The following is a 25,492-nucleotide window of genomic DNA, read 5'->3' as shown; positions in this document are numbered from 1 at the left end:
GCGGTGAAAAGTCCGGATCTCGATCTGGATGGGAGCAGTCTACACGATGGAGGAATCCTAGAGTCTTCATCGCAGGATGGCAAAAGGCAGACAATGTGTCAAACATTCCTGAGACAGAACAAGCTCACCTTGGCAACAATAGCAGGCGAGTCCTGATCTCCTCGACTCCTCATCCTAGCCATGCCTGATTCCTGCGGCTTCCTTATCGAAAATTCGCTACCCGCTTGAGATTTATTTCTTCTCTCGATCACAGGTGTTGTGTTGGGTATTGTTTTTGGTTGCGTCTTCCGACGATACGGTCCGTGGACGAAGCGAGAAGTCATGTATATCAACTTCCCCGGCGAGATTTTCCTCCGCATGCTCCGTGGACTCATTCTGCCTCTGATCACAACTTCGATGATCGCTGCCGTCGGCGGATTGGATGCGACGCTCTCTGGGAAGATCGGATTTCGAGCGGTCACGTACTATTTCAGCACCACAATTATCGCTATCTTCCTCGGTATCGGGCTGGTCATTACCATACAGCCGGGAGCTGGAGACTCAGAATTCGAAACCAGCAAAAGCAATGCGAGGCTCGTCACGACAGCAGACACCCTTATGGATTTGATAAGGTATGGTATGACTATCTGGGAAAGGTTATCTTCCGGTGCTACATGCATAGTCTAGATACTTTCTCGGCTTCATCATCACCGTGAGTCCAGGTGAAAGCACCCGATCGTTCACATAGGTCAGTGGCGTGCTTCCAGACCTTGTGCGGATCGCCATACAACGAAAAAAAAACATAGTTCTCTGAAGTTCCTAGCTTGTTTATATCGGGATGATCCCTTTCGCGACATACTCTGTCGGGAAATTAGCGATGCGTCTCATCCGCCGGCTATCCGGAGCAGGGAGTCGATTGAGGCTCAGTATCGCGTCCTGAAGAGGAACTTCAATTGCGTAGGCTCCGCGGAGATGGTCGATCGTCTCTGCGAAGAGAGGAACATGAAATGAATTTGGCCCTTGAGTCCATCCAGTTTCAACGGTATCCAAGCTCGCGCACGAATGCAGTCCTCTCCATGCGTGTCTTCAGGAACTTTTCTCGAGATGAGGAATATGTCGTCTCCGTCGAAAGCTCAAGAACCGAAAGTCACCTATTCCGCGGAATGGTGTCATTAGGCACGTCGAGTGCATGGAGCTCTATCTCGACGGCGACTCTTTCAAAGCATGGCCTTCCCCCGCGTATAGACTGAGAACTCCCTGTCCAGGGAACGTAGATGTGAGCAATCGCCCAACAGACTCACTTTTTTCGGAGGTGCGTACTGGTCCAGCTCACGAATGAACATCTCGACCGAGGTCAGAGGCGAATGTACGAAATTCAAAATCTGCGGAATGCCTAGAGACCGTGAGTAGATAGATCTCTGAATATGTGCTTGCGCGAACATCGTGGTGCCCGCATCGCTAGCGGTCGGGAAGATGCAATCCAGAAACACCGATGAAACATCACCTCCTGACCTTCTCTTGAGAGCGGTACAACGCGGGATGGCACAATTTCGCCGCCGAAAGCTCCGATCCTCCGAGATGAGATTTGCGGCGAGATTCTTGGATATCTCTCTCGAGTTCTCGCGCCAGCGCTGATGACACAACCAGTGAGTGACGTCCACCCCGAGCGGTCCCCGCCTGCCTCAAGTCCCATCTGTAGGATACGGTCTGCTGCATCTGGAAGCGAAGCTATAATTGACGAAGCGTCGAAATCTCCATCCGGTTCCGCTTGTAGCTGCTCATTCTAGTAGGCGCAAAGAGACGACCGTGAATTTAGAATCGCATCAGATCCGTTCTCAAAATCTATGCCTTCAGACAAGCCTACGACCGTCCCACATGGAAATCGCTCAGTGGCTCCATATGGTATCTGCGTGGTATGAAGTGGGTGGTTTTAGCTGATTCGTATCGAAATCATGCGGAAACGAGTGTTGCCGGCTAAATGTCTACTAGGCTATTTTTTGTGCACTTGGGTAGCCCGTACCACTCTGACCGACTTTCAGGATGGCTGATTTGACTCCTAGAGACAATTTCCGTCGCTGATAGCGGGGAGCGGATAGCTCCTTCCACGGACCCTGTCTCGAGTAGAATGTGCTTGCGCGTGTCGCCGACGGCACGCTCTTGCGAGTCTCCCCAGAGAGGGAATATCCCGATGCATGTTTCGGCTGAGCGCAGCGCTGGTCTAACCGCGAGAGCCTGCCCAGAGGGCCCGAGACCACCGAGATATTTATTAATACATAATTCCCAGCGGAGTCAAGATGCCCGTGTCATGCATTGATATTGGTGTAGCACTCTGGAAAAGATACCCAGCCATTGGCCTCAAGATGACAGCTCGCCAATGCAGCGACACGAGCGATCTCGGTCGGCTTGCGGGTCAGCGCTCCCTGGCGGACTCGGCTCTAACCAAGAGTACCTGACGGATTAGGCGCACGTAGGAAGTGTGGGCAGGCCCAGCCCCGAATCTCCAACATTTCCCCACGCACGCCGCCAGGTGCGAGACGAGTGGATGCCACACAGCAACACTGCGAGGGGGAGCCAGATCTCAACGCTCCGGTGAAGAGCTGGACTAGTCGTACTATGACATCCGATGATACATTGGGCTTTTTACGATGAATCAAAACCGATTCGATGAAAAATAGAGGAATAATCAAAACACAAGCTAGAACGTGGTGTGCATCACCTTCTCACGGGGAGTATACCCTCCATTCTTCGAGCTGACAGTCCAAGAAAAGGTTTCCCGAATAGATCACTGTCTGAAAGCAGAACCCGACTCGAGTGTGATTGAAGTTCCATACCAGGAGACCGGGAGAGAACGCGCTCGACAGGGGTAGAAATACATCGGAGACTAAAATAGAAGACGGTCGAACGTTGACTCGACTCGTCGGGACCGAGTCGGCAACACTGGCAGGAGCTTCGATCGGATGGAGGCATGAATCCGGATCGACTTGCCTCCCGTGTGCAATTAGCCGGGTTGCCCGATGGAGGCGATCGTCGGCGATTCATCATCACGAGCTCCCTCTGTCGGAGAGCTCCCCTCACGTGGAAGGAGGGAGGGAAGAGGCGACACTGAGTTATCACCAGCTCATTGACGTATCCGGCCCTAGTCTCTCGGAAAAAAAGTTCAATCCCGAAGGCGGGCTTTCGAGTCCGAGGATGGTCATCGTTCGGATGAGCTCGAGGATTCGGTACGGAGCCGCCAAAAGCTGAATACACGATTGAAGCTGAGTTCGCAGAGGGGATCGGAATCCGATTGCATCGGCTGAGATGTGACGACGATTGGACAGATTTAGATCTGTCTGCGCAATATTGAAGTCGATACATAGGGCCCGATACGCTTACCTTGAGAGTAGCTTTTGAGGTGGTGAAGCTACGCTTAGAAGCCGCGAAGGCTCGGCGTTTACGCCCAACTCTCTCTCCTTGTTTAGCTTCTGTTCTTGGCCCCGGCTCTCGGAAACACTCATCCTCGAATCTTTCTTCGCGGGTGAGAGCGAAAATTTCGTGAGCGCAACATATTGGTCCCATGACCAGCTCGGCAGTTCGCGATAGTTCCGGATTCGACCAGGACGTATCAGAAGCATTGACTGCAATGATCAACTGCAAATCCGAATAAGCTCACGGCAGAACCTCAAATTCCCATTCCGCGATCACCCTCTTCTTTTAAGAGCTTCTTCAGGGAGAGGAACGATATTCGATGGTCATATCGGCGGGTATCTGAGGAAATTCGTTCCTCGTCCCCGATGCTTGTGGCTTGTGGACAACTCCTCGAGCCTGGAGCATCGATGTCACGTGTGTTAGACGTACGCCCGAGTTCTGCCTGTAGCATTCTCCTTTTGCCCATAGTAATCCCTCTGCGCTTCGAAGTGGAACCTCGCAGCATCGTATATGCTGTTTGCTAGCGCAGCGCCGCTTGGTCTGTCTCGAACCTGATGAGCATTTTGCTGCTGCTGTCATAGAGCGAAACGCGAAAGCCAAAGAAAAAGCTCCCCAAAGAGCAAATCAAGCGTTCTGCGGCTCCTTCCTAAACCTCGGCCGCTGTGACGGCATGAAATAACCGTAATAAAATGTGTTTGTGTAAGAATATCATCGGAGAAAGAGGGAGAACGATGCCGGGTTGAGTTTTGTTCACTTGTGTGTCTATGGTGAGATTGCAACAATATAACGCAGCGACATTCCACTGTCCACATCGTTTCTTCTCATCACTTTTTCTTTTCTCTTTTAGAAACGCGTTCCCTCCGAACGTCATTGAAGCGTGTATAAACCAGGTGAGAGAAAGGAGAACTCATGCTCCAGAGTGATGTCCAGATATGCGATAACGGGGGAGCCAGGCACAAAACACATAGAGACGACCATCACGATGTCATCTTACGGCACCGCAACTTACGGATTTCTAAAACGCCAGAGATTCTGTGCAAATATCGTCGTGGTACAGCGTCGTTTTTTCCATTCACAGTTCTCAACGATAGTCATCAAACCTGATAATGCAACAGGTAAAATTCACACCAATAATGGAATGTTGGTCATTTCACACGATATTGTGCCAGATACCAGAGTTGCGCATGGATATCGCGTAGCAGCTCGGAGAAAAAGATAGAATATGAGTATGCACGGCTTCGTTTGCCGATTAGTCCGCCTCGAATGACTGATGCGGGGTCCAAAAAGTCAGATGGGAACGCCAATCGAGAATATCGAGTTCCGTCTCATTCAAAAGTGTTTCCCTCAAGGAGCTCTATTCATACGACGATTCTCCGAGCGGGTCCGACAAGGGGTGCGTACAGCTCCGATCGCCAGAAAACTCTGAACAGAGCCCCTTCGTGTCATTCCAGGAAGCATGTACGATTGGGACTTCAGGACGGTCAAAGATTCGGGAACCAATATCCTGGGGCTCATCGTCTTCTGCATCGCCCTGGGTACGATCATCGGTCGTATGGGCGAAAACGGAAAGCCGCTTCTCGACTTCTTTACCGCTCTCTCAGATGCAATGATGCTGATCACGAAAGTTGTTGTGTGGTAAGTTAAAAACTTGGCGGAGGAGCTCAAGAAAAGTTTCAGGTCTCACGGAATATTTAGATTCGTGATTGGAACACTCCTCGAGCCTCATGAAATTTTCGGAGCATTAAGAGCTGGTGATTATAATAGCGTCATTCCTGGAACCCCCGGTACCGGATGAGAATTGAAGCTTGTCATTGAGAAAAACTTCCGGGAACTAAAAGCAGCTTCAATGAGAACCTGACATAAATTACGATGCTTCCACGGACAATTAGAGTGCTTGAACGTCAATCCATCAGGGAGCATCGTCGTCGATTTGTCTCAATCTCAGCGCCTCCCTTCCACTTTTCCCACGGCGCTCCCCGGCGCTTCGCGTCGTTGCGAGAAGAATTCCCTCGGTTTTCGCTCCCGAATCGAGAACCAGAATTCCGCTATCGCCGATTCGGACTGGAGTCGCGGGAAGATTATGACTGATAAGTGATAACTTGATGTCCAGGACCGTCTGTATTCGGTTCTCCGGAGGAGAGAGAGGGTCGGGCATTCGTGTCTCCGCTCCACTCCCACGAGTCCCTCGAATGAATTCCTCTCATTGTCGGCGGCCACGCCGCCAGTCCATGTTTGCTCTTCCAGATTGTAGCAATCAAGCCGCGACGCTTGCAAGTCTGTTTTTTCCCGCTAATTGTTACCCTAGACTTGGCAAATATCAGGCCAATGTCGAAATCGGAATCGGCCAGCTCTTAACAAAAACGTTTTCTGCATCCCGGCTCGAGCCGTGTGATGATGACGACGTGGTTGTTGTTGTCGCTGTCACTCTTCGCGTCTTCAGCATCAGCATCCCTGGTTTCCATTGTTTTCTCGGGGTCTACTTAATTTTCAAAGCGAAGCCACGTAAATAGTTTCTTCAGTGCTGCTGGTCATGAATGTTCTCGCCATGCTGTCTGAGTCGCTTCACAAGAAGCCATGCGATCGCAATCGACCGTCAATTCTGTCCGAATGTCCTCCGCAAGTGAATTACGAAACTAGCTCGGAGCAAAAGTAGCGGGAGAGGCTCCAGAATATGATGACCGCACACTGACCAGGGAAAACGAGTCGACGCTCGCGGCTGATGTCTCCCTACCTTCGAATGTCTTGCTTTGTTAGCTGCCTGGATCATAGGCTGTCAATGCCCACCTCGAGGCTGCTTTCTGTGTTTGTGTGGGAAACTGAAATCTCAGGGTCCCGAGTCGTAGCCAGGGCTTTCGCGACAAGAGAATAGCGATCTTAGATCATTCTTGAGTATGAGCTAAGAGTGTCGATTCGAGATATTTCCGATCGGCGAACTCGATGTGGCAGTAAGTCGACTGTAGCCCGGTATCTCGTGTCCTCTCAGCCGCGGCTCGAAGCGCTCGTTGTCCCGCATGATGAAATTTCGGAGGGAGGGATGGGTCGAGTCTGTTCCGTTGGGAATGCCCTCGCGTTGGTTCCCGATCGGTGAGGTTGTGATGATTTTTGGATCGCGATACTTCTAGTGGAACACCCCGTGATTTCTATTAGTCGCCATCTATTCTTAAGCTCACAACCCAGAAGGAGCAGAATCTGAATTCTATGAATCGTTGTGTCCCCGAGATAAACAAAGGGGGAGCGCTCTGAAAATTGTGATGAAAGATGACCAATGCAGCCCTTTGTTCCAGGTTGTCACCCGGCGGTGTAATGTTCCTTGTCATGAGTAAAGTTGTTGAGATGAAGGACTTTTCTGTTGTCGCCGGCCAGGTCGGGATGTACACCTTAACCGTTATTCTGGGCCTCCTTCTGCATGGATTCGTGGTTCTTCCCGCTCTGTACGTTCTCATAATGAGGCAAGAACCATTCACTTTCCTGCTGGATATGCTGCAGGCTATCACAACGGCATTCGGGACGGCTTCGAGGTGAGTCTCCCTAAATGATCCTATGCAACCCTTCGCTAGCCGTATCTGACCGTTCCACACAGGGAGAGTAACTCTGGATGAGAACGACGCCTCATTGAGGCTTTCATCTAGTGCATATGCTAATAACAAGGCACACGGCGCGGGAACGGTGCTACTCACGATGAGGCAGCCGGAGTTTCCCGACAAAGCCCGATGGCACGGAAGGCACCACATTTAAGAAGCTGAGGAGATTAGATGATTGGATCGTCTAGCGAGTGCACATGATCGAAGAAACTTGAGAATTGTGTACTTCATAATTTATTGACACACAGAATAATATATTACCATGTCACACGGGGCACGCACGTTGTGTATGTACAGAAGGATGAGGGTAAAGAAGACAGACAGCGGTACTTATCCTAAGTGGAGAACAATCCAGGGTTGGCAGAGGAGAGCTTCAATTCGAGCTAGCTGGACTTCTTCTTCGCTTTGTCCACGTAATGATCCGGGTGGTTTTGTGGAGATATCGAAGTATGCCCACCTCTGGCGATACCGTGAGTCAGGTGTTGGGGGAAAGAATGTTGGCTCACTTGGGAAAGTGCTCTCGTTTGAGCGGCGTAATGAGCTTGTGTTTGGGAAACCGGATGAGCCTGCAAAGATTCCGGATACGCGTATCCATTGCTTGTATCCGAGAGCGAAGGATCTTCGGAATGCTGTACAGCGTTGCTTCGCAAGTGGCCGTGAGCTGAGGCTCCGTGCGCAGCGATTCTAGTGAGCTGTGGATCGGCGTGTGCGGCCGCTTGCTTATACGAAGGCTTAGGAACGCTCGCAGATTGCGATACCCCACCGAAACGCGTCACATGCACTCGGTCGGACGCATACTTTGCCGGAGGCGTTTCATACTGTCCGGCTAACTCGAACTTCGGTCTGGACGTAAAGTGTTGCGGGTAGACGCTTTCAGTTTCTCGGTGAATCACCCCTTGTTGCGGCTGGTATTCTTGCTGGTGAGCCTGCGGCTGGTATTCTTGCTGGTGAGCCTGCGGCTGATATTGAGGTTGTTCTTGCTCGCCCGAGCTGGTCTGAGCGATGTGATGCCTCGGGGCGTATTGGACGGCCCCTGGTGGATAAGAGTAGACATATTTAGGGGGAGGCTGAGCGTACTCCTGCTTTTGATATTCGGGTTCGGTGTCGGACGTCGCTCGTGGGTCCTCTTTCAGCTGGGGTGCGTACTGGTGCACGTATTGCACCGGTGCGGGTTGGTGTTCGTACTGCTGTTGTAGCTGCGGCTGCTGGTGCTGCTGCTGGTCTTCTTCCTCTGCTTGCACGTACTGTATCTTCTGTTCCACTGCCGGTCCAGCTCGAATGTACCGGGGCTTCTCGCTGTTCTGATACTGACTTTGCACGTGTTGTTGGTGATCGGGCTGGTGCTCTTGAACCTGCTGATAACGCACATAACGCTCCGGTTGAGGGCGAGGGTGTTCGCCGGTATATTTGTTTTCCAACGGGCTGTACCCTTCGTATCTCCGAGGAACAGACTCGTAGTTGCTCCGATAGCGTGGAGCGCCAGGTTCTGGATCTTTAGAGCCCCGGAGATAGTTCCGGTATTTTTCGTCTTGACTCGACGTTATTTGGTAGCCGGGAGCTTGTTGATACTTGGGCGCCTCGTCTGCTGGCACATACTTCACGAGTTGACCTCGTTCAGCCTGATGATACTTCGCAGCCTCTTCTTCGGATACGTATCTCAACTCCGCCTGAGGTTCTTCTTCGTGATTGGCTACAGCGTATTTGTATTTCTCGTCGGGTTGCCCGATCGCGTACTGACGAGCGGCCGCCGCGAATTGTCTCGGCGGCTCTCGCTCTGCTACGCTATAGCCTCGTTGATAACCCTCGGAAGCATGAGCTTGCTCATCCTTGTAGACGGCTGCAGATTCCACGTCTTGAGAACCCTTGAAGTGCACACTGCTTCTGCCTTGGCCCTCGTGACCTCCGGAGCCTCCACCATGCATTATTTGGAAGTTGTATTCGAAAGCTCCGGACGGGATGACTCGTGAACACGATAAGCAAACGATGAACACAAAAGTGGACTTCATTGCGGAAAAGGGAAAAGAGGAACGACCACACGTGACGAGAAGAGACACTACACTCGCTCTGACAGCCCCATCTGGCTCAGCTTTATAGCAGTGCGCCACGGGGGAGGGATGGGTTATAGCTCGTCGGCTGACGCTTAGCTCTCAACTCGTATCCATCGCCGCCGGCTTGTGCTTTGCCCGACCGCCCGCCTGCCCGACGGCACCGCCAAGAAAAGAGATCTTCTTCGCTCGGTACAACATCATCGCAGATCAAGGACAACCATGCGTAAGAAAACTGTCGCACACTCGTTCAAAGGAATCGATTTCGGCTGGATGCAATGGTGCTCTTCCCGTGAGGAGCCTATGAAGTTTATCTCTTTTCTCGGAAACGACCTTAAGCCCTCACTGGTGTGCCGACTCCTCCGCCTCTCAAACGAGACTGAATTACGAACAGAAGGGGTGCGATTCCTTGCGCGGATCGTACTCGTGAATGTAATACTTCCCTATCTTGCTCTGTCTTCAGACGTCGAAAGCTCTTATTCTGCACGACTCAATCCGCTTGTCTTCTCGGTGTGAATTCGAGAAGAAAACCAATGGGAGCATTCTATCGTTTTCGTGTTCTTGCAGTAAGATCAAGAATTGCAAAATTCGTCCCCGAGATCATCTTTTTGTTCGGAACGCAATCAAAATAAGATGAGGGATATAGCGTCTGCAGTGATTTGGATGCGGGACAATCAAATGGGATCTTCGGTCAATCCACCTTCAACTTCCACGTCAATCGCATCGCGGTGCTTGGTCCCTTTACGCTCAAAAACAAATACGGGTTCCTTACCAAATCACTTTGTCTTCTCGTACCTATCCGAAACCCTAAGCGTGTCGTTCGCACTAGACGCTCGGTTCCGGGCCCAGCGAATGCATGGTCGTTCTGCTCCGGACCATTACGGTGGGAGCCGGTGATTTCTGTTCGCAACTATGTCCACTGTTGGACATGAAACAAAAGAACCCGAAAGAGTGATACCTAGCTGAAAGAGTCGTTCCATCTATGATCGAGCCCACGGCTCGTTGCGCACGTCGATGTTAAGGCTGTTTATGATCGATTACAGAAGTTTCCATCTGCGTGTAGGATTTCTCCCAATAGGCTCCGTGTTGTATGCGCTCGTGGATACGGTCGCGCTCGATTGTCATTTTTCTGTGCGACCATAAACATTTATCGCCATGCCACTGAACTCTCCGGACTCACTTCACACCGCCTTAAGCCGACGTTACTCGGAAGAATCGAAGGTGAATTCCTGATGCATAAATGACATTGCTTCGCGAATCCACCACCACCGAGCCGTGTGGAGACGATGCTCAACTTCCCGTTTCAGTCGGTAGAGCATTCGATACTATGAAATTAAGCAATTCAGGAATTCTTCGGAGTTCAGCGAGATCGAGTCGAATCGTCTCTTCCAACCTTCCTCGCTAGGCATCACGAACACGGAAGCGAGACTTGGACGAAATCGATGCCGATCGAATCCTTGATCTGGCTGCTTCCAAGTATGAAGCATGCAGCTTCATCCCGAGTTTGCTACGTTAAAAATGCTTGAGTGACTGGGCGTTCCAATCTGCGAATCCTCACCGTGAGGTTCTGGCGGCTGCAGACGGCTAGATCCGCTAGATATAAGACGATATCTACTGTACATATGTACATGATGGTCCTTCGTTGTATCTGGTAGGTCTCTGGATACATATACGTTCGTATATACATGAGTGCGTGTGTGTTTAGAGCAGATGTTCCCCGCAGCAGGGTCGCACCCTCTGTACTCGCGGATCCGGGCTCCGCGAACCCACGAGTGTCGATAAAGATACCGGATGTTCGCAAGGCCCACAAATGGCTAGCCCAGATTGCGTCCTCAGTTTGGAAATCTCTGTTCGACACTCCGGGCAAACGCTCCTCCGTCGAAAGCCTTGCACGCGGAGATGTTTTTTTCGCAGGAACTCGCAGGCTGAGCACGTTCGATTGACATGTGCGACTCCCCGGTCTTGGCAACAAGCATAAAACGAAATTCATTCAGGGATCATCTATCAGGAAAGATCGACCCTTTCACCTTGGGTCGCATGCGGTAGATTTCGAGCTGCTGTCGGGGAAGCTCGCGGAAGGCGTGTCCTCGCGCGCAGAGCATTGTGAATCTTGAGTCATTTGCCAGCGAAATCGCCACGCTTCAACAAGCTCTTCAATTGTTCCGCGCGAATAGCCGGACTGGAGCAGGAGGAATCAAGCCTATCCTGGTCTGCAATATATCGAATCCACAGCATTCGATTTCAGTAATAGAGCAAATAACATGACTCGTGACAAATCTCATGTCGCAAGTCCGCAATAAGAAAATTATTCTGAATTGCGACTCTGCATGAAATTGTCGACGCTGGTATAGAATAATTCTCAATTTCTGCATAGAATAATTTAAGCCCGCTGGGCGCTCAGATTCCGTGAAATGTAGGAGATCTCCGTTTGGTCGCCGCAATCCTAAATACACGGGAGAAAGTATAGTCGCGGGAAGATAATGAAGTTTTACTTAGTGAACTATCGCTGCGTCTGATCTCGCAAGTCAGCATCGGGCACGGCTCATCCGAAAGTGCGCAATCATTCACACCTAAGTGGAAAATGAGCCTTCTGCCCGGGATCGGAGCACGGAGGGGGTAGAGATCTGATTGACGGGGAAAAATGGCTCAGAAAAACTTCAAAGGTCTTTGATAGTGAACAAAGTGTCATTCCAAATTCTGATCTGTACGGGATCGTTTAGCTTCCTCAGCTCGAGGTCGTATGTGATACTTTCTTGGTATGAAACCGACATGCACCTCACAGGCTGTATGATGGGCGTCCTGAGAAATGTATCGCGGCTGGCATTTTGACCGCTTCGTCTGCCGGTTCATTCTTCTCCTCCTTCATGGTACGTAATTTCAGTTTTCATTAAGAAAGCATCGATATGATCTCTTTCGTCAGCGTCGAGGATCTGGCGGGGCTTATCCGGAATCCCGACCGTATCATTTGTCACCTTGCAATTCACGACGGACGTCGTAACGATGAGGCATGTTGAGGAGCTCGATTCCCCTTTCTTGAAGACACCACCGGCTGCGGCTGTCTCTGATCTCCCAAGTCTCAGTTATCTATCATGGATGATGAGAGATGATTGGAGCCAGGAAGTTCATCAACTAAAAAATGCCAAAATCAGCAGGCGTAAAGGTACTGAGAATCCCTAAAATCGGCAACAAAACTGGGCATGATAGGCAGTGAAAACGCCGCACCCATGAGGTGTTCGTCAGAGCCATTTCATGAGTAATTTACGTCGAAACTCAGAGTTCATCAGTGAGTAATCGACGCCGGTCCGATAGAAGCATTCTACATCATTGAGAAAAAAGGCAGCCATAGACCTTCCTGGTGAAATGCCTGAGCTTCAGAATTCCGAAGCGCACGTGATGACCCTTCGGGATGAGAGCATACTGCTTGCCTCGAGACAATCATGCATTCCTCACGAATGCACATGCTGATCCGAGCCTCCGCTGATTTCTGATCAGGTCAGGGACCTTATTTTCATAGCTCTGAACTCTGTGCCGTACTCGTCCACAGAAGCACGATCAGCGATCCAGTTCCGAATCCCCCCGGAAAAGCTTTTCCTCGAAGTGATATCCCATGCAATCATTTTCTCAAGCGAGGAGGCAGCTCCTAATAGGGGAAGTAGTGGAAGTCTCTAAGCGCCAGAGCGACCAGCAAAAGCCGAAACTCTATTTGCGCCGCTCCTTGGAAGTCATGAGAATAGGAGCTGCTCCGAAAACCCATAAAATGCTGCCATGAACGAGTACCAATTCATGACATCCAGTACCTCCTTCGAGTTACCGAGCGACTTATCGACGGCTCCTTGATCGGAACTCCGCGTCGGAGAAACGCGCCTAGATTCGGTGTTCTCAGGGTCGAAAATTCTGTGTATCCACTGAACACAACGACTGTACACGAAGTTGATCTCCGCGGAGCCATTCTCATGGTGCTTCAGCTTGTGATTGTTCAGTAATGGTTCCGAGGGTATCCGATCAGACTTCAGATATTCTCTCGAACCTCTGGTGACAATCATGATGCTCATGATCCTTCTCGTTACTTCCCCATTGTATCGGAAGGCACCTGGGGGCGATAGGCGACGACCGAATAATTTCTTCCTGTCTTCCGCCTTCAAGAGCAAATTCACGCGCAACTTCAACTTCACGAGGAAATGGCGATAGCGACAATGCTCACCCTAGACTCACGGTCACAATAAGTGGTGCGGTGCTCCCTTTGTCGAGCTATATGAGCTGCTTGAGTTTCATCGCGTACTTTTCTAGCGGGGTCATTATGTTCCGATCGTGCTTGAAACCGCTTCCGAAGTAGGTTTCTGTGAAGCGTCTTGGCCTTTGAGACTTATGCAAGACGCCCAGTTCACTTGAATAACCAAACGGCCCTCGCACGCGACAGACGAAGAGCGAAACTTATTTTTCGGACTGACTTGGATGTTTCCATCACGGCGAAGAAAGCCGAGAACTCGAAGGACTTGAATTGAAGAATAATGCTTCGATCATTAAGTTGTCTGTCGCAGTTACATTGCATCTTCGCTCGGAACGCCTCGATCGAACTTTGTTCGGATCCGAGCATGCTGCTATCGATGCAGCGTCGAAAAGTAGCGTCTCCACCTCGAGGCTAGATGGGGCTCGAGCCCCATCCCTAGGTCATTATTTCGTAAGGCTTAAGTATGAGAGCAGGTCGCCATCTGAAATTCCAGTCCCGTACAGATCCAGACCCAGCCCCCCAACAAAAAATTCTGGGTACACCCCTGGCGTCGACGGCTGATGGTATACCTAGCCCGCGGTTCTCCCCGATGAATCTGAGCAATATCGTGCCCCAATGGGAATCTCAAACGCGTATGCCCCTTAGAAAAGCGAGTGTCTAATCTCTCTTACTTGGTGAATCATAATTCATGATGAATGAGTATCGATCCCCGATTTCTCCTATGATGCAGATAAGCAATCATCCTTTTTCTTTTTCACGACATTTCCGGAGTCCTTCCTGATCAGCGAGTATGTGTTTCGCGTACAAATGCCCGTCGAAGGATACTCTTTTCCATCGTTTTTTCACTCCTCGTTCGATAGTATCCCTCGGATATCCGCATGCGAAAGTCGCGAATCCATTGAGGACGCGATATTCCGAGGCGAGAACTCAATCTCTCGCTTCATATGGCATCAGGAATATTTTATTATTTACACAATGTGTACATTCATCAGTGGAGATATATGGCGCGATGCAGTCGGTGTTCCGAAAAGTTTTCGAGCCCGTGAACGACGGCTCGTGGTTCCGATGATGGGAGGGAAGCTCAGCAGAGGCTCTCACCAAATGCAAGTTGGCTACGAAGCGAGCTCGAATTAGATGTCGGCTAAGCCCGGGCCGGAGATGGCTCCTTGTACATTTCAGTTCGGTGGTCCGTCGTCAACAAGCATTAGCTCCCTCAATCGCGGCCGAAGACTCGCAAGAATTCGAAACACCGCCCTGATTCTCAAGCCCTGAGAACTTTTCAGTGCTCATATCCATGACCGTCTTCAACGTATCCGTGAGCCTCCACGTGGGGGTAAATGCCGACCTTGATATATTGCTCTTGAATTCCTTTGTCTTCTACAAAGTGGTGATGGCCCTTGCTGTCGTGGGACACATGGGAAGGGTGCTTCACTTCGACCTTTTGCGAAGAAAAAACGCGGATCATCGTTAGTGGCAGCGTGTCTCGTAGGCAAAAGGCTTTCGATGGTTAGCCGAGCGATAATTCATGGGCACAAGATTTCTATGATTTTCAAGCGAGAATGAGGTTGAGAACGGAAGCCCGCTCGAGATCCGTCATGGAATCCATGCGAAACATTGAAACATATCAGGAATGAGCGCTAACCTTGTAACCAAAATCTCCAGCGACGGCGTAGTGACCTCCGGCCTCGGCCAGAGCAGCCAAACAAGCGAAAATACACAAGACGGCGAGAGCGAAGAACCTCATTTTCCTCTGTTTGGAATAAAGTCCTGAAGTTGCTCTGAATGATCCAAGCTGCCGCTTTTATGCGGCGCGGGGTGAGAGGCGGTTGTAACGGTGAATTCCTATATTCCCACAATTGCAGGTATGGATATCAGCGCGGTGGTGGCGTTTGGCTATTCAGGGCTTTTTGCTTGTGGCCGGCTCGGCTCAGCTCTTGCAGCCGCCGACGCTGCTGCTCGCCATTTACGTTCCATTCTCAAAAACTGAAAACTTCAATGGCGTCGGAGCGGTCAGCGGAATCAGAGAAATACTATTCTGTAACGATACGAAGGATCGCGGAGCGACAAACGGGACCAATTGCCCGTGACCCGTCGTAGTGGAGCGAGAACATACGATGCGCTAATCTCGCTCAGAAAAATGCTTCATATCTCTGGATGGGTGTGACCGAGGTGTCCAACGCCGCGAGCTTGTTGACCACAATGAAGCTTTGGATGCTGTTTCGCAACGAATGACCACTACGCAGCGCTATCCCGACCACCAGCGTCTAATTCCTTTTGTCCGAAAGACCTTGACTCAGAAAAAAACATCGGGTGTTTGCTCCTTTTTTTTTCTTGTGTAAATTCACATGCTTCCAACGCTGCTTTTAACTACATCGCTTTCGGATGTATCAGCTCAAGGCGTCGCCCCACTGAAATATATCACAGAATCGATAGTTCCCGCAGTGGTAGGTTGGCTAAACTGAGCCCAGAGAAGGGACGAGAAGTCTCGCGTGTCATAGACCCATTACGTGAAGAAAAAGACCGATTCTTGTCGTAGTGAAAGTCAATAGCAGGAACCTCGGCATCTCAGATACTCCAGATTGGTAACAATTGAGAGAATATGCATAATTCACTGAAAACTCTTGAAGAACAAACTAGATCAGATAATGAACCGAAGGTTTCTCGGGGGGAAATAGAACCTCGCGGGAATTCTCGATGATCGATTAAGCTCATCCCACATAGACGGAAACCGCTCTAGACATCCTTCGATTCAGCTTACGAGCTCCGCGGGAGCTGAGGGACGAATGATGCTTCCCGGTGATATCTCGACGTCGACCTCATGCTCGCAGCAAGGTCGAGGGATCTGATGAAAGAATCGAATCGCTTCTATTGCATGAACGCGAAGCACGAATTCGCGCTCGGAGTTCTGAATCCCGAGCCTTCTGACCTTTGGAATACATTGACAGTTCTTGCCTCGGTCGATTGGCTTACCCCTGACCCACCCGGTCAACTCTCCACGCCGAGGTACATCCCCAGGACTTGCAGAGCTCGCGCAAGCCTCTGGGACGAGGATGGCCTTCAAAGGGTTGCATCGTTCGTGGATGTGCAGGTTTCTTTCGTGAGCTTCCATGATTGCACGCGGTTCGTCTCCATTCGATCGAGGGCCTTAATTGAACGCAGCGATTGATTATTGACATCGAAGGCCGCGGCAGCAATGAGACATTCCGGGGCCTCATCGTATTCGACATCAGGCTCCTTCTGGCGATTTTCTTATTCCGTCGAGTCGGAGCTCCTCAGAGGAGACGGCGAGCATCGCTCGCATTGCGGCCTGACAGGAGTCCTCGAAGGCATCAACAAGACGAGAGCTAGAGAGTCCGATCAGTAGCGAGACCCAGTTCGAGTTTGACTACGTATGGGCTTCGAAATTCTGGGCCGGACCGATTTTACCCTTATTCGCGCCAGCTATCGAGCTTTCACCGGGACCGGGGCGCTAAACCTCCTGAAGAACCCAGTGAGTAGTTTTCGCATAGTCCAGTACCGCCCTGAGTTGCTCCGCATGGAGATTAAGACACTGAGCACCTGGTATATTTTTGAGGCTTGGAAATCGCGACAACTCTCATTGTTTCTTCTCGGACCAGCGAGGCTGTCGGAGAACGATGTCCATGCGAATGCTGTCACTGGGGTCCCCCGCTCCGAATGAGTCTCGCACGAAGAAGAGCGTTCTGGCGTTACAGTTTCGCGGGGATTAGCCCATTGAGCGATAATTCACATCAAGCTATTTCAAGTGCGGGGTGGAACGTGCCGAATAGCGGGGTCAAACGATTCTAAGAAGTTGGTAGGTACATAACTCTGTGCTGTGACTCATGAAACTTCAGTCTTTGACTTTTTATTTTATCAGCCCCATAAGATGGGGTTTTTGGAGCGCCGAGAATCATATCCCGTAGCCGTAACCATGATGTCTGATTTGGTATTGGTGACCTTTGTCGTGGCCGTGATGTCCGTGAGGATGATGGATCTGAACTCCGTATCGGAAGTGGCCGCCGTGATGACCTCCATATCCGTGGCCTCCACCTGAACCTACGCCAAAGAATTGACCGAAGCCTGTCGCAAATGCAAAAACCGCGAGGATGAGGAACATGATTTCCATGGTGTGGGTTTGATCACCGTCGCTACTGTAATCTGAACAGACTGAGGTGACGAAGGCTTTTCCAAGTGAGAGCGAATCCCCTCGAACCGCGATATCACTATGTCGAACCTTCCCGAAAAACTTCGTTTATATAGTACGTGTGCGAAGGGGAAAAAGCGAAAGTTCACCCAGAATTGCCAGAAGTACCAGTTTCGAGGCGCTCTGCTGACCGACGCGATGGTCCCGCGCCCAGAGGGACAAAAATCATTAGCATCGCTCCGATTGGGCGCAGCAACTGCTTTTTACGGTCGGGAACGACAAGAAGTTCTTGTGTGGCATTTGTTTGTTCACTCTTCGGGTAGGAAATCTTCCGTATCCAAGCAGACAAGTGATACGGGTAAGAACTTCCCGATCCAGTATCTTCGGGGGCGTCTGATCCTACGTTCCGCCCTCCCGGGGAGGAATCCTTCCCGAAACGTTCATGGATGGCGGGCGTCGATTCGTTCCGCGCATCAATTCGCAAATATGATCGTGCAAGGAGCCTTACTCGTTTTGACCAATTTCGCTCAAAACGTACATGCATGCATGCAGACTCGGATATAGTCTGGAGAGACTCCCTTCCTATTCACATGCAGCCCGCCAATCCTCGGGCGAATTCGGGAGCAGGCTATTTAAGGCCCTGCCCTTCAGGAGCTCAATCCATAAATAGTCCGGCCGTCAGCTCAGCAGCAAACGACGGAGTTTGCTGATAAGAGGCGCGAGTCATTACGAGGAGTGAATACTGACGAGCTCGCTATGCCGGCTTGCGTATCGTTGGACGAGAAGGGGTCCCGCGGCTCGCCGTCGGGAGATTTTTCCTTTTGTGTCTTGTCGGAATAGTTTATTGAAAGCCTTCCCTTCGAAAGGAGCGAGATCCTCATGAGAATAAGTGCTTCGTAGCGATTTTCGTAACAATCAGATCCACCAATTCGTTGAGCTCTCTAGTTCCCTGGATTTTGTATATTCTTTGTGCGTCAGCGATTCGGCAACTTGACTGTATGCCCTGCTCCAGATCGATCATGTTCCCTTCAAGAGAAATATGGACGGATGATTCCGGGAGTAATTGTGAGGGGGAAAAATGCGCTCCGAAATTCGATGGACATCAATAGGTGCCGCTTACCCTTGACGATGTCCTCGAGATTTTCACAAACATCAAACGTTATCGCGATTAAAGATGTGCTTTGCTCTGCGACACCGAATAATCTGAAACTCTCAACTATGTTCTTCGATGGCGACAAGCAATAAAGGACCTCGGAATAGATATTCTTGGTTGCAATCTGGCCCGAGGCTCTGTTGGAGACGGCTCTCGAAATTGCTACTTGCAGTTGAAAGACATCGATAATTAGGCCAGGGTTCACGAGGCACACGTTGAGTTCGCCTAAAATAGCCGTCGACCTGAGAGAAGTCCTTGTGCTAAGCATGCGAATATCGATGGGATTCGAGCTACTACGAGTTTGGAGCTGGTCGAATGAATTTGCCGGTCGAACCGCACCGAAATAATTCCCGCCCTCAATATCGTCATCGATTATTGCGTGGTGGAATCAGTGTTTGACGATGCCATCATACACCTGCACACAAACACACACTCACACATACACACATGAGCCCGATACATCGATGTTCCTACCTGACTTGACGAGCTCGAGGAGCTCCTTGGTATTTGAGACGTTCTCAAAGCAATAGCCGTAAGCAGAGACTTCGCCCTCGACGCTGTGCAGTAAGTGGGCTCCCATATTTGTAAATAACTTCCTGCGATCCTTCCCTTATGTATCTGAAACATGAAAGCGCAGCACTAAAAAGGACGTATCGCGATGAAACTCGATTCAATCGTCTCTTGTGACCCGATCTCGCTTATATGTTGTCGTGTTGCCGGCTGAACGAAAGACACAAGCTCCCACGTTTAAATATGTAGCAATAGTTTATTGCGCAGTGTTCGATGACATCCACGACTAACGGACAGTCTGCACGATATCGTCTATCTTGAGAATAGAACGGACGCATTCAGCAGCCAATGAGATGGCCGAAGTTGAAACCAAGAGGGGTTGGAGTACATTCTCATCGAGGATGTTCGTTACGCAGCCTTTGCGGACGTTGATACCGAACGTTTTCTCGCCCTGAGCGTGTTTGTTGCGGAGTTCGGTGACGGTCTGTATTGGATTCAAACCGGCGTTCTCAGCGAGCGTGTACGGAATGATTTCCAGAGCGTCTGCGAATGCACGGTAGCAGTATGAGTGAAGACCCTCGAGCTGTCGAGCACGTTCCGCCAATTTTAGACTCATCTCGATTTCGGGGGCGCCTCCGCCGGCGACGAGAGCTCGTTTTTTCACCAAGCAACGGACCACGCATAGCGCGTCGTGAATAGAACGACCGGCTTCCTCGAGCACCAGCTTGTTCGATCCTCGCAGCAACAGCGATACAGTTCTGCCTGGGTTGGCGATGCCGGTAACTTTAACGAATTTCGAGCTGCCTGTCGTGACCTCTTCGACGAGCTCGGCCGTACCGAGAGCCTCGGGTACGAAGTGGTCCAAGGAAGCGATCGGTCGACAACCGATCGATTTGCACACGAACTCGATGTCTTCACGCTCAATATCCCTGACAACCATTATTTTCATTTTCGCCAAGAAGTGCAGAGCCAAGTCCGACACGGCATCCCTGAGGATAGACTTCTGTATGAGTAGAACGTTGCACCCGGTTTTCTTGACCTGTTTCACAATGTTCAAGAGGTAGGCGCGTTCCTCGCGCAGGACGCGATCCATGGCTGCGTAGTCAGAGACGATCACTTGATGGTCCATGTTCGGTTTCGGTGGAGAGATGCAGAATTGAATCAGGCCGATTTTCGCTTTTTCCATTCGGTGCGGAGCGTTCGGTCCTCCAGCCAATCTCTCAGTGAAAACAAGCCCATCGATGAGCTCGGAGTCCTCGACCGTTCCCCCGAGTTTCTTGATGATCTTGATATCGCGAAGATCGACGTTTGTGTCCTTCGCCGGATCGATCACCCTGAGCACAGCATCCACGGCTATCGGTGCGAGCAGATCACTGTGCTGGGAAACGACTTTCGAGCAGAGTGAGGTCGTCGCGCTCTTGAGCAAGCTTTCTCGATCGCTCAGCTCGACAGGAATGGCGAGACCGTATTCGGGAGAAGAAAGAATATCGACACATTCTTTGGCTGCGGCCTGGAAGCCTTCTGAGATGATTGTCGGGTGGATTCCCCGATGCAGAAGTTTGGACGCCGCGTCGAGTAGGGCTCCGGCGATGACAACGACAGATGTTGTTCCGTCACCGGCTTCGACATCCTGGGCCTTGGAGAGCTCGACGAGCATCTTAGCAGCCGGATGAAGGACTTGCATCTGCTGCAGAATGGTTGCGCCGTCGTTCGTGATCGTAACGTCACCGCTCACCGCCTGGATCATTTTGTCCATCCCTCGGGGTCCCAGCGATGTACGGACGGCATCGCAAACAGCTTTCGCAGCGGCTATGTTCGACTGGCGGACTTGCGCCGGCTTGTCTTTGTCTTGATAAGAGGCGTTGCTATTGCCTCCTGAACGAGCCGCAAGCACGGGAGCGCCCTTCGGTGCCATTTCCTGGAAACGTGGAACATTGAATTCATATGACTTGACCGGCGTCTAGGTCTGGTAGCGTCGAATCTAATGAATCACTCACAGACTTCGCCCCCGGACTCACCTGATCGGAACAAAGATTATACGAACTCGTCAAGTAATTTACCTAGGTAATTGGGCGAATTCGACTCGCTAGCGGACTTCGGCTGTCATTGCGCGCTTCGACAGTCATCGATGTCAGTATTGGTCAAGCATCTAGTCCAATCGATTCAGAAAGGCTCATGGTTTCGCGTAAAACTATCGGATATCTAGAGCCGAATTAGCATCAGCGCAAGCCGCGCGCAGAATGTCGCTCCGAGGAACGCTGTCATTCGACAATCGCAACCCCGGCTGCGATTTGGCGACTACGGTAAGCAGCTCGAATAAGACGTACCTTCTAAATATCTGGGAAGAGACGTTTACTCTTTTGAATCAGGAAAGACTCCTCAGCTAAGCCTTCGATGGAGCTGTGGATCTCGTGTGCACGCCACCGCCGAACCGCCTCGCCTTGATACTATTGCCAAACATGGTATCACAGACGCTCAGGCACAGATCGCGGCTCCCGCGATGAGAGTGGCACAATTTCGAAAAGTGATCGGAACCGGAAGATCATGGTCCTGAGACCACGAGAGTGGCGCCCACGCCGGCCAATGGCAGCTTGGTCGTTCCAATCGCGAACAACGGAATCTCAACAGAAAACACTAAGCACGAGAAGTTGGTGCCTTGCGACGCCCGAAACGCAGGCCAGCTTCGAGAATCTTCTCGGTGGTGCAATGGCGGCGCATGAACGGCCGAAGGATAGCTTCGAAACTCTGGCGCCGGCGGAGCCACCGTCGTCTCAGCGACGGCCGTGGGCCGTGGAGCGCGAAATGGAGGAGAGCTCACAGCCGACAGATTTCTCAAACCGAATAATTTCACGCCGCCTAATATATCTTTCACAGAATACAGATGGAAATATGAATTTGCCACCACACGTTTGATTCTTGCTCTTAACTGCTCCTGCCGATCCGAATAACTTGCCTGCATCTCGGACGATTCAGGGGCGCCACAGCGCTCGGCGCACCCACACCTCGCAGCCTTTCCTTTGGCAATACTTGATTTTCCTACGCTGTATCGCGAACAGGAATGAGATCACCCGACTTGAGGAATGTTTCGCACGGAGCCGCCGCGTCGATTCGTAGCTTCGCGGACCGCCCAACTCCCGAACCGTGCTCTCATACAATCTGGCTCAGAGTCTACGGCAACGATCGGTTCCGGTCTCCGCGCAGAAGGCTGAGATACCGCGATCAATTTCATTCTGTAGGGAAGACACTAACGCTGGAAACAAGGGGATCCTGCCGCCGGTCCGCCTCTAGAAATACGTATCGGGAATTCTCCCCGTCATTCCCTTACAAGCGTCTGTCGCACGCTTCCGAACTCAAGGATTTTGATAAGCGTGTATCTGATTGTCCCCGGAAGGACGCCGTAGCGATACAATTTCATAGAATTTCCGAGGGGAGCCTTCTTTCTCCCACCCATCAGGCTGAAAACCATTGCTCGGAGAGCCACAATCCTCGATTCAAGGTACCAATTCTTACAGTTCCGCGACTCTGCCGGTTACCATTGCGGCGCTGGAGGACAAAGTCAAGATCGATCCAAAAGTGGTCCGTTTCTGCATTCCAATCGGAGCGACAATCAACATGGATGGAACCGCCCTCTACGAAGCTGTCGCTGCCATTTTCATTGCCCAAGTACGCCGGGTGCCTTTGGACGTCGGCAAAGTCATTGCAATCAGGTAAGGTGCCACTCCGCTGCTCCAGATAGGCAGGTTCCGCGCTCCAGAGAATTCCCGGAGTGCGAATCATGCTTATGCGGACCGCCGTGTGAAGTTCCCGATCCTGGCGTCTGGTGTTTCCGCCCAATGAAGGGGTCAATCCCTGTCGGCTTAGTCAGTTTCTATTAACCCATAAGTGCCGCATATCGGATTGTCTCCATTTCGGAAAGGCAAAAAGATCGTCTCCAGTCGAGAGAATAGGTGAGGCCGTCGTGAGCCGAGGGTCTTCTTTCCGAAGCGACCTGGGAGTGGGATCCCTGGCTTTCGAGCCCGGAATGGTTTCATGTACGACATCTGAAAACCCTCTCGAAAACTATTATCGCGCATTGAGCTCATCGGAATTCCTTAGAGAGTGATTCGATGCGCGGGTCGAACGCGCAGAAACACAACGCTGTCCACTCGAAGTCCCAGCTTCAGGAGCGGTGGTCCAATCGGAATCGAGAGGTCTGGGGAGGCCATAGGAATTCGCCTTGACCTAAAAGTTCCTAATTTAATTGCTGTTCGGTCCTCATTCAGCATAATCTCTGAGCATGATCAAATATTTCCTCTCGCAGGCTTGATTCACTTTCTCGGTCGAATTCATTCTCGGGCTCGCCCGGCTCTTATTCCATCATTGTCGGTCGCAAAAAAAACTGACGAGCCTAGCAGCGCTCTGCTTTCACTCATTTGTCGTGTTCCTCGCTCCGGACGAGAGCTCGCTTGGAGTTTCTGAGGGAGTTGAAGGAGCCCTCCTCCCGGCCGGATACGGCGCCGGCGTTCGTGAGCAAGGCATTGGCCGCTGGACAATCTATCCCAGCCCGTCGGCTGGGGAGAGGTTCTGCTTTCCTCTTGCTTTGAAGGAACACTGTCCGAATCGCAACCACCTGCATTACGCAAGAGCTGACTGAGACAGATGCGTTCTGTCATGCATATCGCCAAAGGATTCACCTTTTGCTGCCTGCTTTTTGTTGCCTCAGGGGTGCCCGTTTCAGCATCCCCTTTGAAGAAGGAATCTATCGGACTCTCACCGACGCTAATCGAACAGGATTCGTTCTCCTTGGCTGAAAAAGCTTACCAAAGAAGACGCTACGGTCCCAGAGTTCGCTATCGCGGGCTTGGTGGTGTTATCGATGCGGTCACCGGAGGTGTTCAGAATGTCGTCGGTACGGTGAGCGACGTCAACGACGACGGTTTCTTCGGATTTCGGGGTGGCGTGGGTAACGTGATCGGGAGTGTTCTGCAGCTGGCGAACGTCGCTGTCGATCTCGTGAATTTCATAGTGAATTCCGTCCTCGACGGTAGAGACGTTTTTGCGAGTCGGCGATCTGAATATCCCTTCCTCTACGATCAAGGCTTCGACTGACTAACAGGGACAGTGAAGATGCCGAGCATCCCTCCGCAGACAAATCACACGGAGTATCATCGTATTCATCGCAATAAACTTGTCCGAGCTTCAGGGGTGCGAGGTGACGTCAGGATATCAGAAGCATCTTTTTGGTCTCTAGTGACTGGTGAACTCGCGATGAGTATCGGCCAGATATCCGGGCGCCGCCTGGATTTCACCTGTTGCCTCATGCTGTCTCAGCTTCTAAACGATCCGTCGGCTGAGGCGGTTCCCTTGCGCTCCAACTTCGCCCGGCTCCAGTTTTATGGGATACTCTAGCTCCGATTCTCACGGGCACAGATATATGTTCATACTGGGTGATTTCTTACTACTCTCGGAAACGCTGAGTTTCGGAGCGAAAATGTGCGGACATCATTTTCGGATGTGAATTCGAAAATTAGGTTATCCATCGCGTTTTTTCGCTCAATCCCACCGTTTCCGAATGGAAAAAATGAAAGGATAAGTCCGGAATCTTTCCTCCCATGAGGGAATAACGAGTTCGATGCTTCTTCTCGTGGGCGTCAACCCCGAGAGAGTGGGAAGTATCCTTCATCGATGTAAAATCGAAATGAAGGTAGGTCGTCCGTCGCACTTCCGTCTCTCAATCCAGGCGTTTTCGAGAGAAAGCCGATAAACCAGATTTGTCACCATCCTGTATATAATGGGGCCATCATGATCGTACCCGCTCAGATACACTTTTTGCCCTCTAAGGTCTGTGCCCGACAAGCGTGTGAAAACCCCTCCCGCTGGAATTTCTTTTTTCTCTTCCACAGCATCACAGCTACCGCCGCTAGCATCGGAGCGGCGGGTATTCCTCAAGCCGGATTGGTCACTATGGTCATGGTTCTGAACGCGGTCGGATTGCCAGCGGACGATATAACACTCATCATTGTGGTCGACTGGTTTCTGTAAGTCGAGGAACTCCCGGATTCAGAGGGATTCCAAGCATCGACATCTCGCTTCGAAACATGCATGAATATCGCTGAGCTCTCGAGCTCGGTCTGTGACTCTCCCTCAAGAATCTGCGGATGTCGTTCATAGTGTTGTTTATGCATACACAGCACATTGTCTTCCGCAAATCGGTGACACTGATTCGGATGTTATAAGGAGGAAATGGTCTCCAATGAGACTTCTCTCGCTCACGAGCTCAACAATCATGTCGCGGTCTCATTGATAGTGTGGTCTTTTTGCAGAGACCGTTTCCGCACAGCGATCAATGTCCTCGGAGATGCTGTCGGGGCCACCGTGGTCGAGAAGCTATCTCTTGATGATCTCCGCTCGATGCAAAAACAAGAAAACAAGGGAAGCAAGGACACTGTCATCACGGCCATGTGA

General features: G+C 51.1%; 4 protein-coding genes across 4 annotated transcripts; 1 reads left to right on the top strand and 3 right to left on the bottom strand.

The window, feature by feature from the left end:
• LOC100904405 (excitatory amino acid transporter 1) lies at positions 1–25,492 on the top strand. The gene is made up of 9 exons (XM_003740874.3): positions 1–145; positions 254–611; positions 4,235–4,277; positions 4,466–4,502; positions 4,839–5,022; positions 6,672–6,905; positions 22,561–22,755; positions 24,931–25,065; positions 25,351–25,492. The coding sequence occupies exons 1-9, from the start codon at positions 94–96 to the stop codon at positions 25,490–25,492; spliced, it is 1,380 nt and encodes a 459-aa protein (XP_003740922.3). The 5' UTR covers positions 1–93.
• On the bottom strand, positions 789–3,432 carry LOC114828074 (uncharacterized). The gene is made up of 4 exons (XM_029110763.1): positions 3,355–3,432; positions 1,492–1,695; positions 1,281–1,361; positions 789–965 (listed from the first exon to the last, which is right to left on the bottom strand). Exons 2-4 carry the CDS (start codon positions 1,693–1,695, stop codon positions 903–905), a joined length of 348 nt encoding a protein of 115 aa, XP_028966596.1. The 5' UTR covers positions 3,355–3,432; the 3' UTR covers positions 789–902.
• LOC114828075 (uncharacterized) lies at positions 14,500–15,014 on the bottom strand. Its single transcript, XM_029110764.1, has 2 exons — positions 14,884–15,014; positions 14,500–14,679 (listed from the first exon to the last, which is right to left on the bottom strand). The coding sequence occupies exons 1-2, from the start codon at positions 14,983–14,985 to the stop codon at positions 14,521–14,523; spliced, it is 261 nt and encodes an 86-aa protein (XP_028966597.1). The 5' UTR covers positions 14,986–15,014; the 3' UTR covers positions 14,500–14,520.
• CCT4 (chaperonin containing TCP1 subunit 4) lies at positions 19,282–21,509 on the bottom strand. The gene is made up of 2 exons (XM_003740853.1): positions 21,376–21,509; positions 19,282–20,966 (listed from the first exon to the last, which is right to left on the bottom strand). The coding sequence occupies exon 2, from the start codon at positions 20,961–20,963 to the stop codon at positions 19,335–19,337; it is 1,629 nt and encodes a 542-aa protein (XP_003740901.1). The 5' UTR covers positions 20,964–20,966; positions 21,376–21,509; the 3' UTR covers positions 19,282–19,334.

This window comes from Galendromus occidentalis, unplaced genomic scaffold (genome assembly GCF_000255335.2).
Source record: "Galendromus occidentalis unplaced genomic scaffold, Mocc_1.1 scf7180000077088, whole genome shotgun sequence".
NCBI classification, from domain to species: Eukaryota; Metazoa; Arthropoda; class Arachnida; order Mesostigmata; family Phytoseiidae; genus Galendromus; species Galendromus occidentalis.
This window is presented reverse-complemented; position numbering and strand designations above follow the sequence as displayed.

Excerpts from the sequence above, each read along its gene's own strand:
- CCT4 (XM_003740853.1), bottom strand. The coding sequence starts at position 20,963 with ATGGCACCGAAGGGCGCTCCCGTGCTTGCGGCTCGTTCAGGAGGCAAT.
- LOC100904405 (XM_003740874.3), top strand. The coding sequence starts at position 94 with ATGTGTCAAACATTCCTGAGACAGAACAAGCTCACCTTGGCAACAATA. Across the intron at positions 146-253 it reads CACCTTGGCAACAATAGCAG|GTGTTGTGTTGGGTATTGTT; the intron begins GCGAGTCCTGAT and ends TCTCGATCACAG. Across the intron at positions 5,023-6,671 it reads ATCACGAAAGTTGTTGTGTG|GTTGTCACCCGGCGGTGTAA; the intron begins GTAAGTTAAAAA and ends CCTTTGTTCCAG.
- LOC114828075 (XM_029110764.1), bottom strand. The coding sequence starts at position 14,985 with ATGAGGTTCTTCGCTCTCGCCGTCTTGTGTATTTTCGCTTGTTTGGCT. Across the intron at positions 14,680-14,883 it reads CTGGAGATTTTGGTTACAAG|GTCGAAGTGAAGCACCCTTC; the intron begins GTTAGCGCTCAT and ends TCTTCGCAAAAG.
- LOC114828074 (XM_029110763.1), bottom strand. The coding sequence starts at position 1,695 with ATGCAGCAGACCGTATCCTACAGATGGGACTTGAGGCAGGCGGGGACC. Across the intron at positions 1,362-1,491 it reads TGTACCGCTCTCAAGAGAAG|ATTTTGAATTTCGTACATTC; the intron begins GTCAGGAGGTGA and ends GGCATTCCGCAG. Across the intron at positions 966-1,280 it reads AGTACGCACCTCCGAAAAAA|AGACGATCGACCATCTCCGC; the intron begins GTGAGTCTGTTG and ends CTCTCTTCGCAG.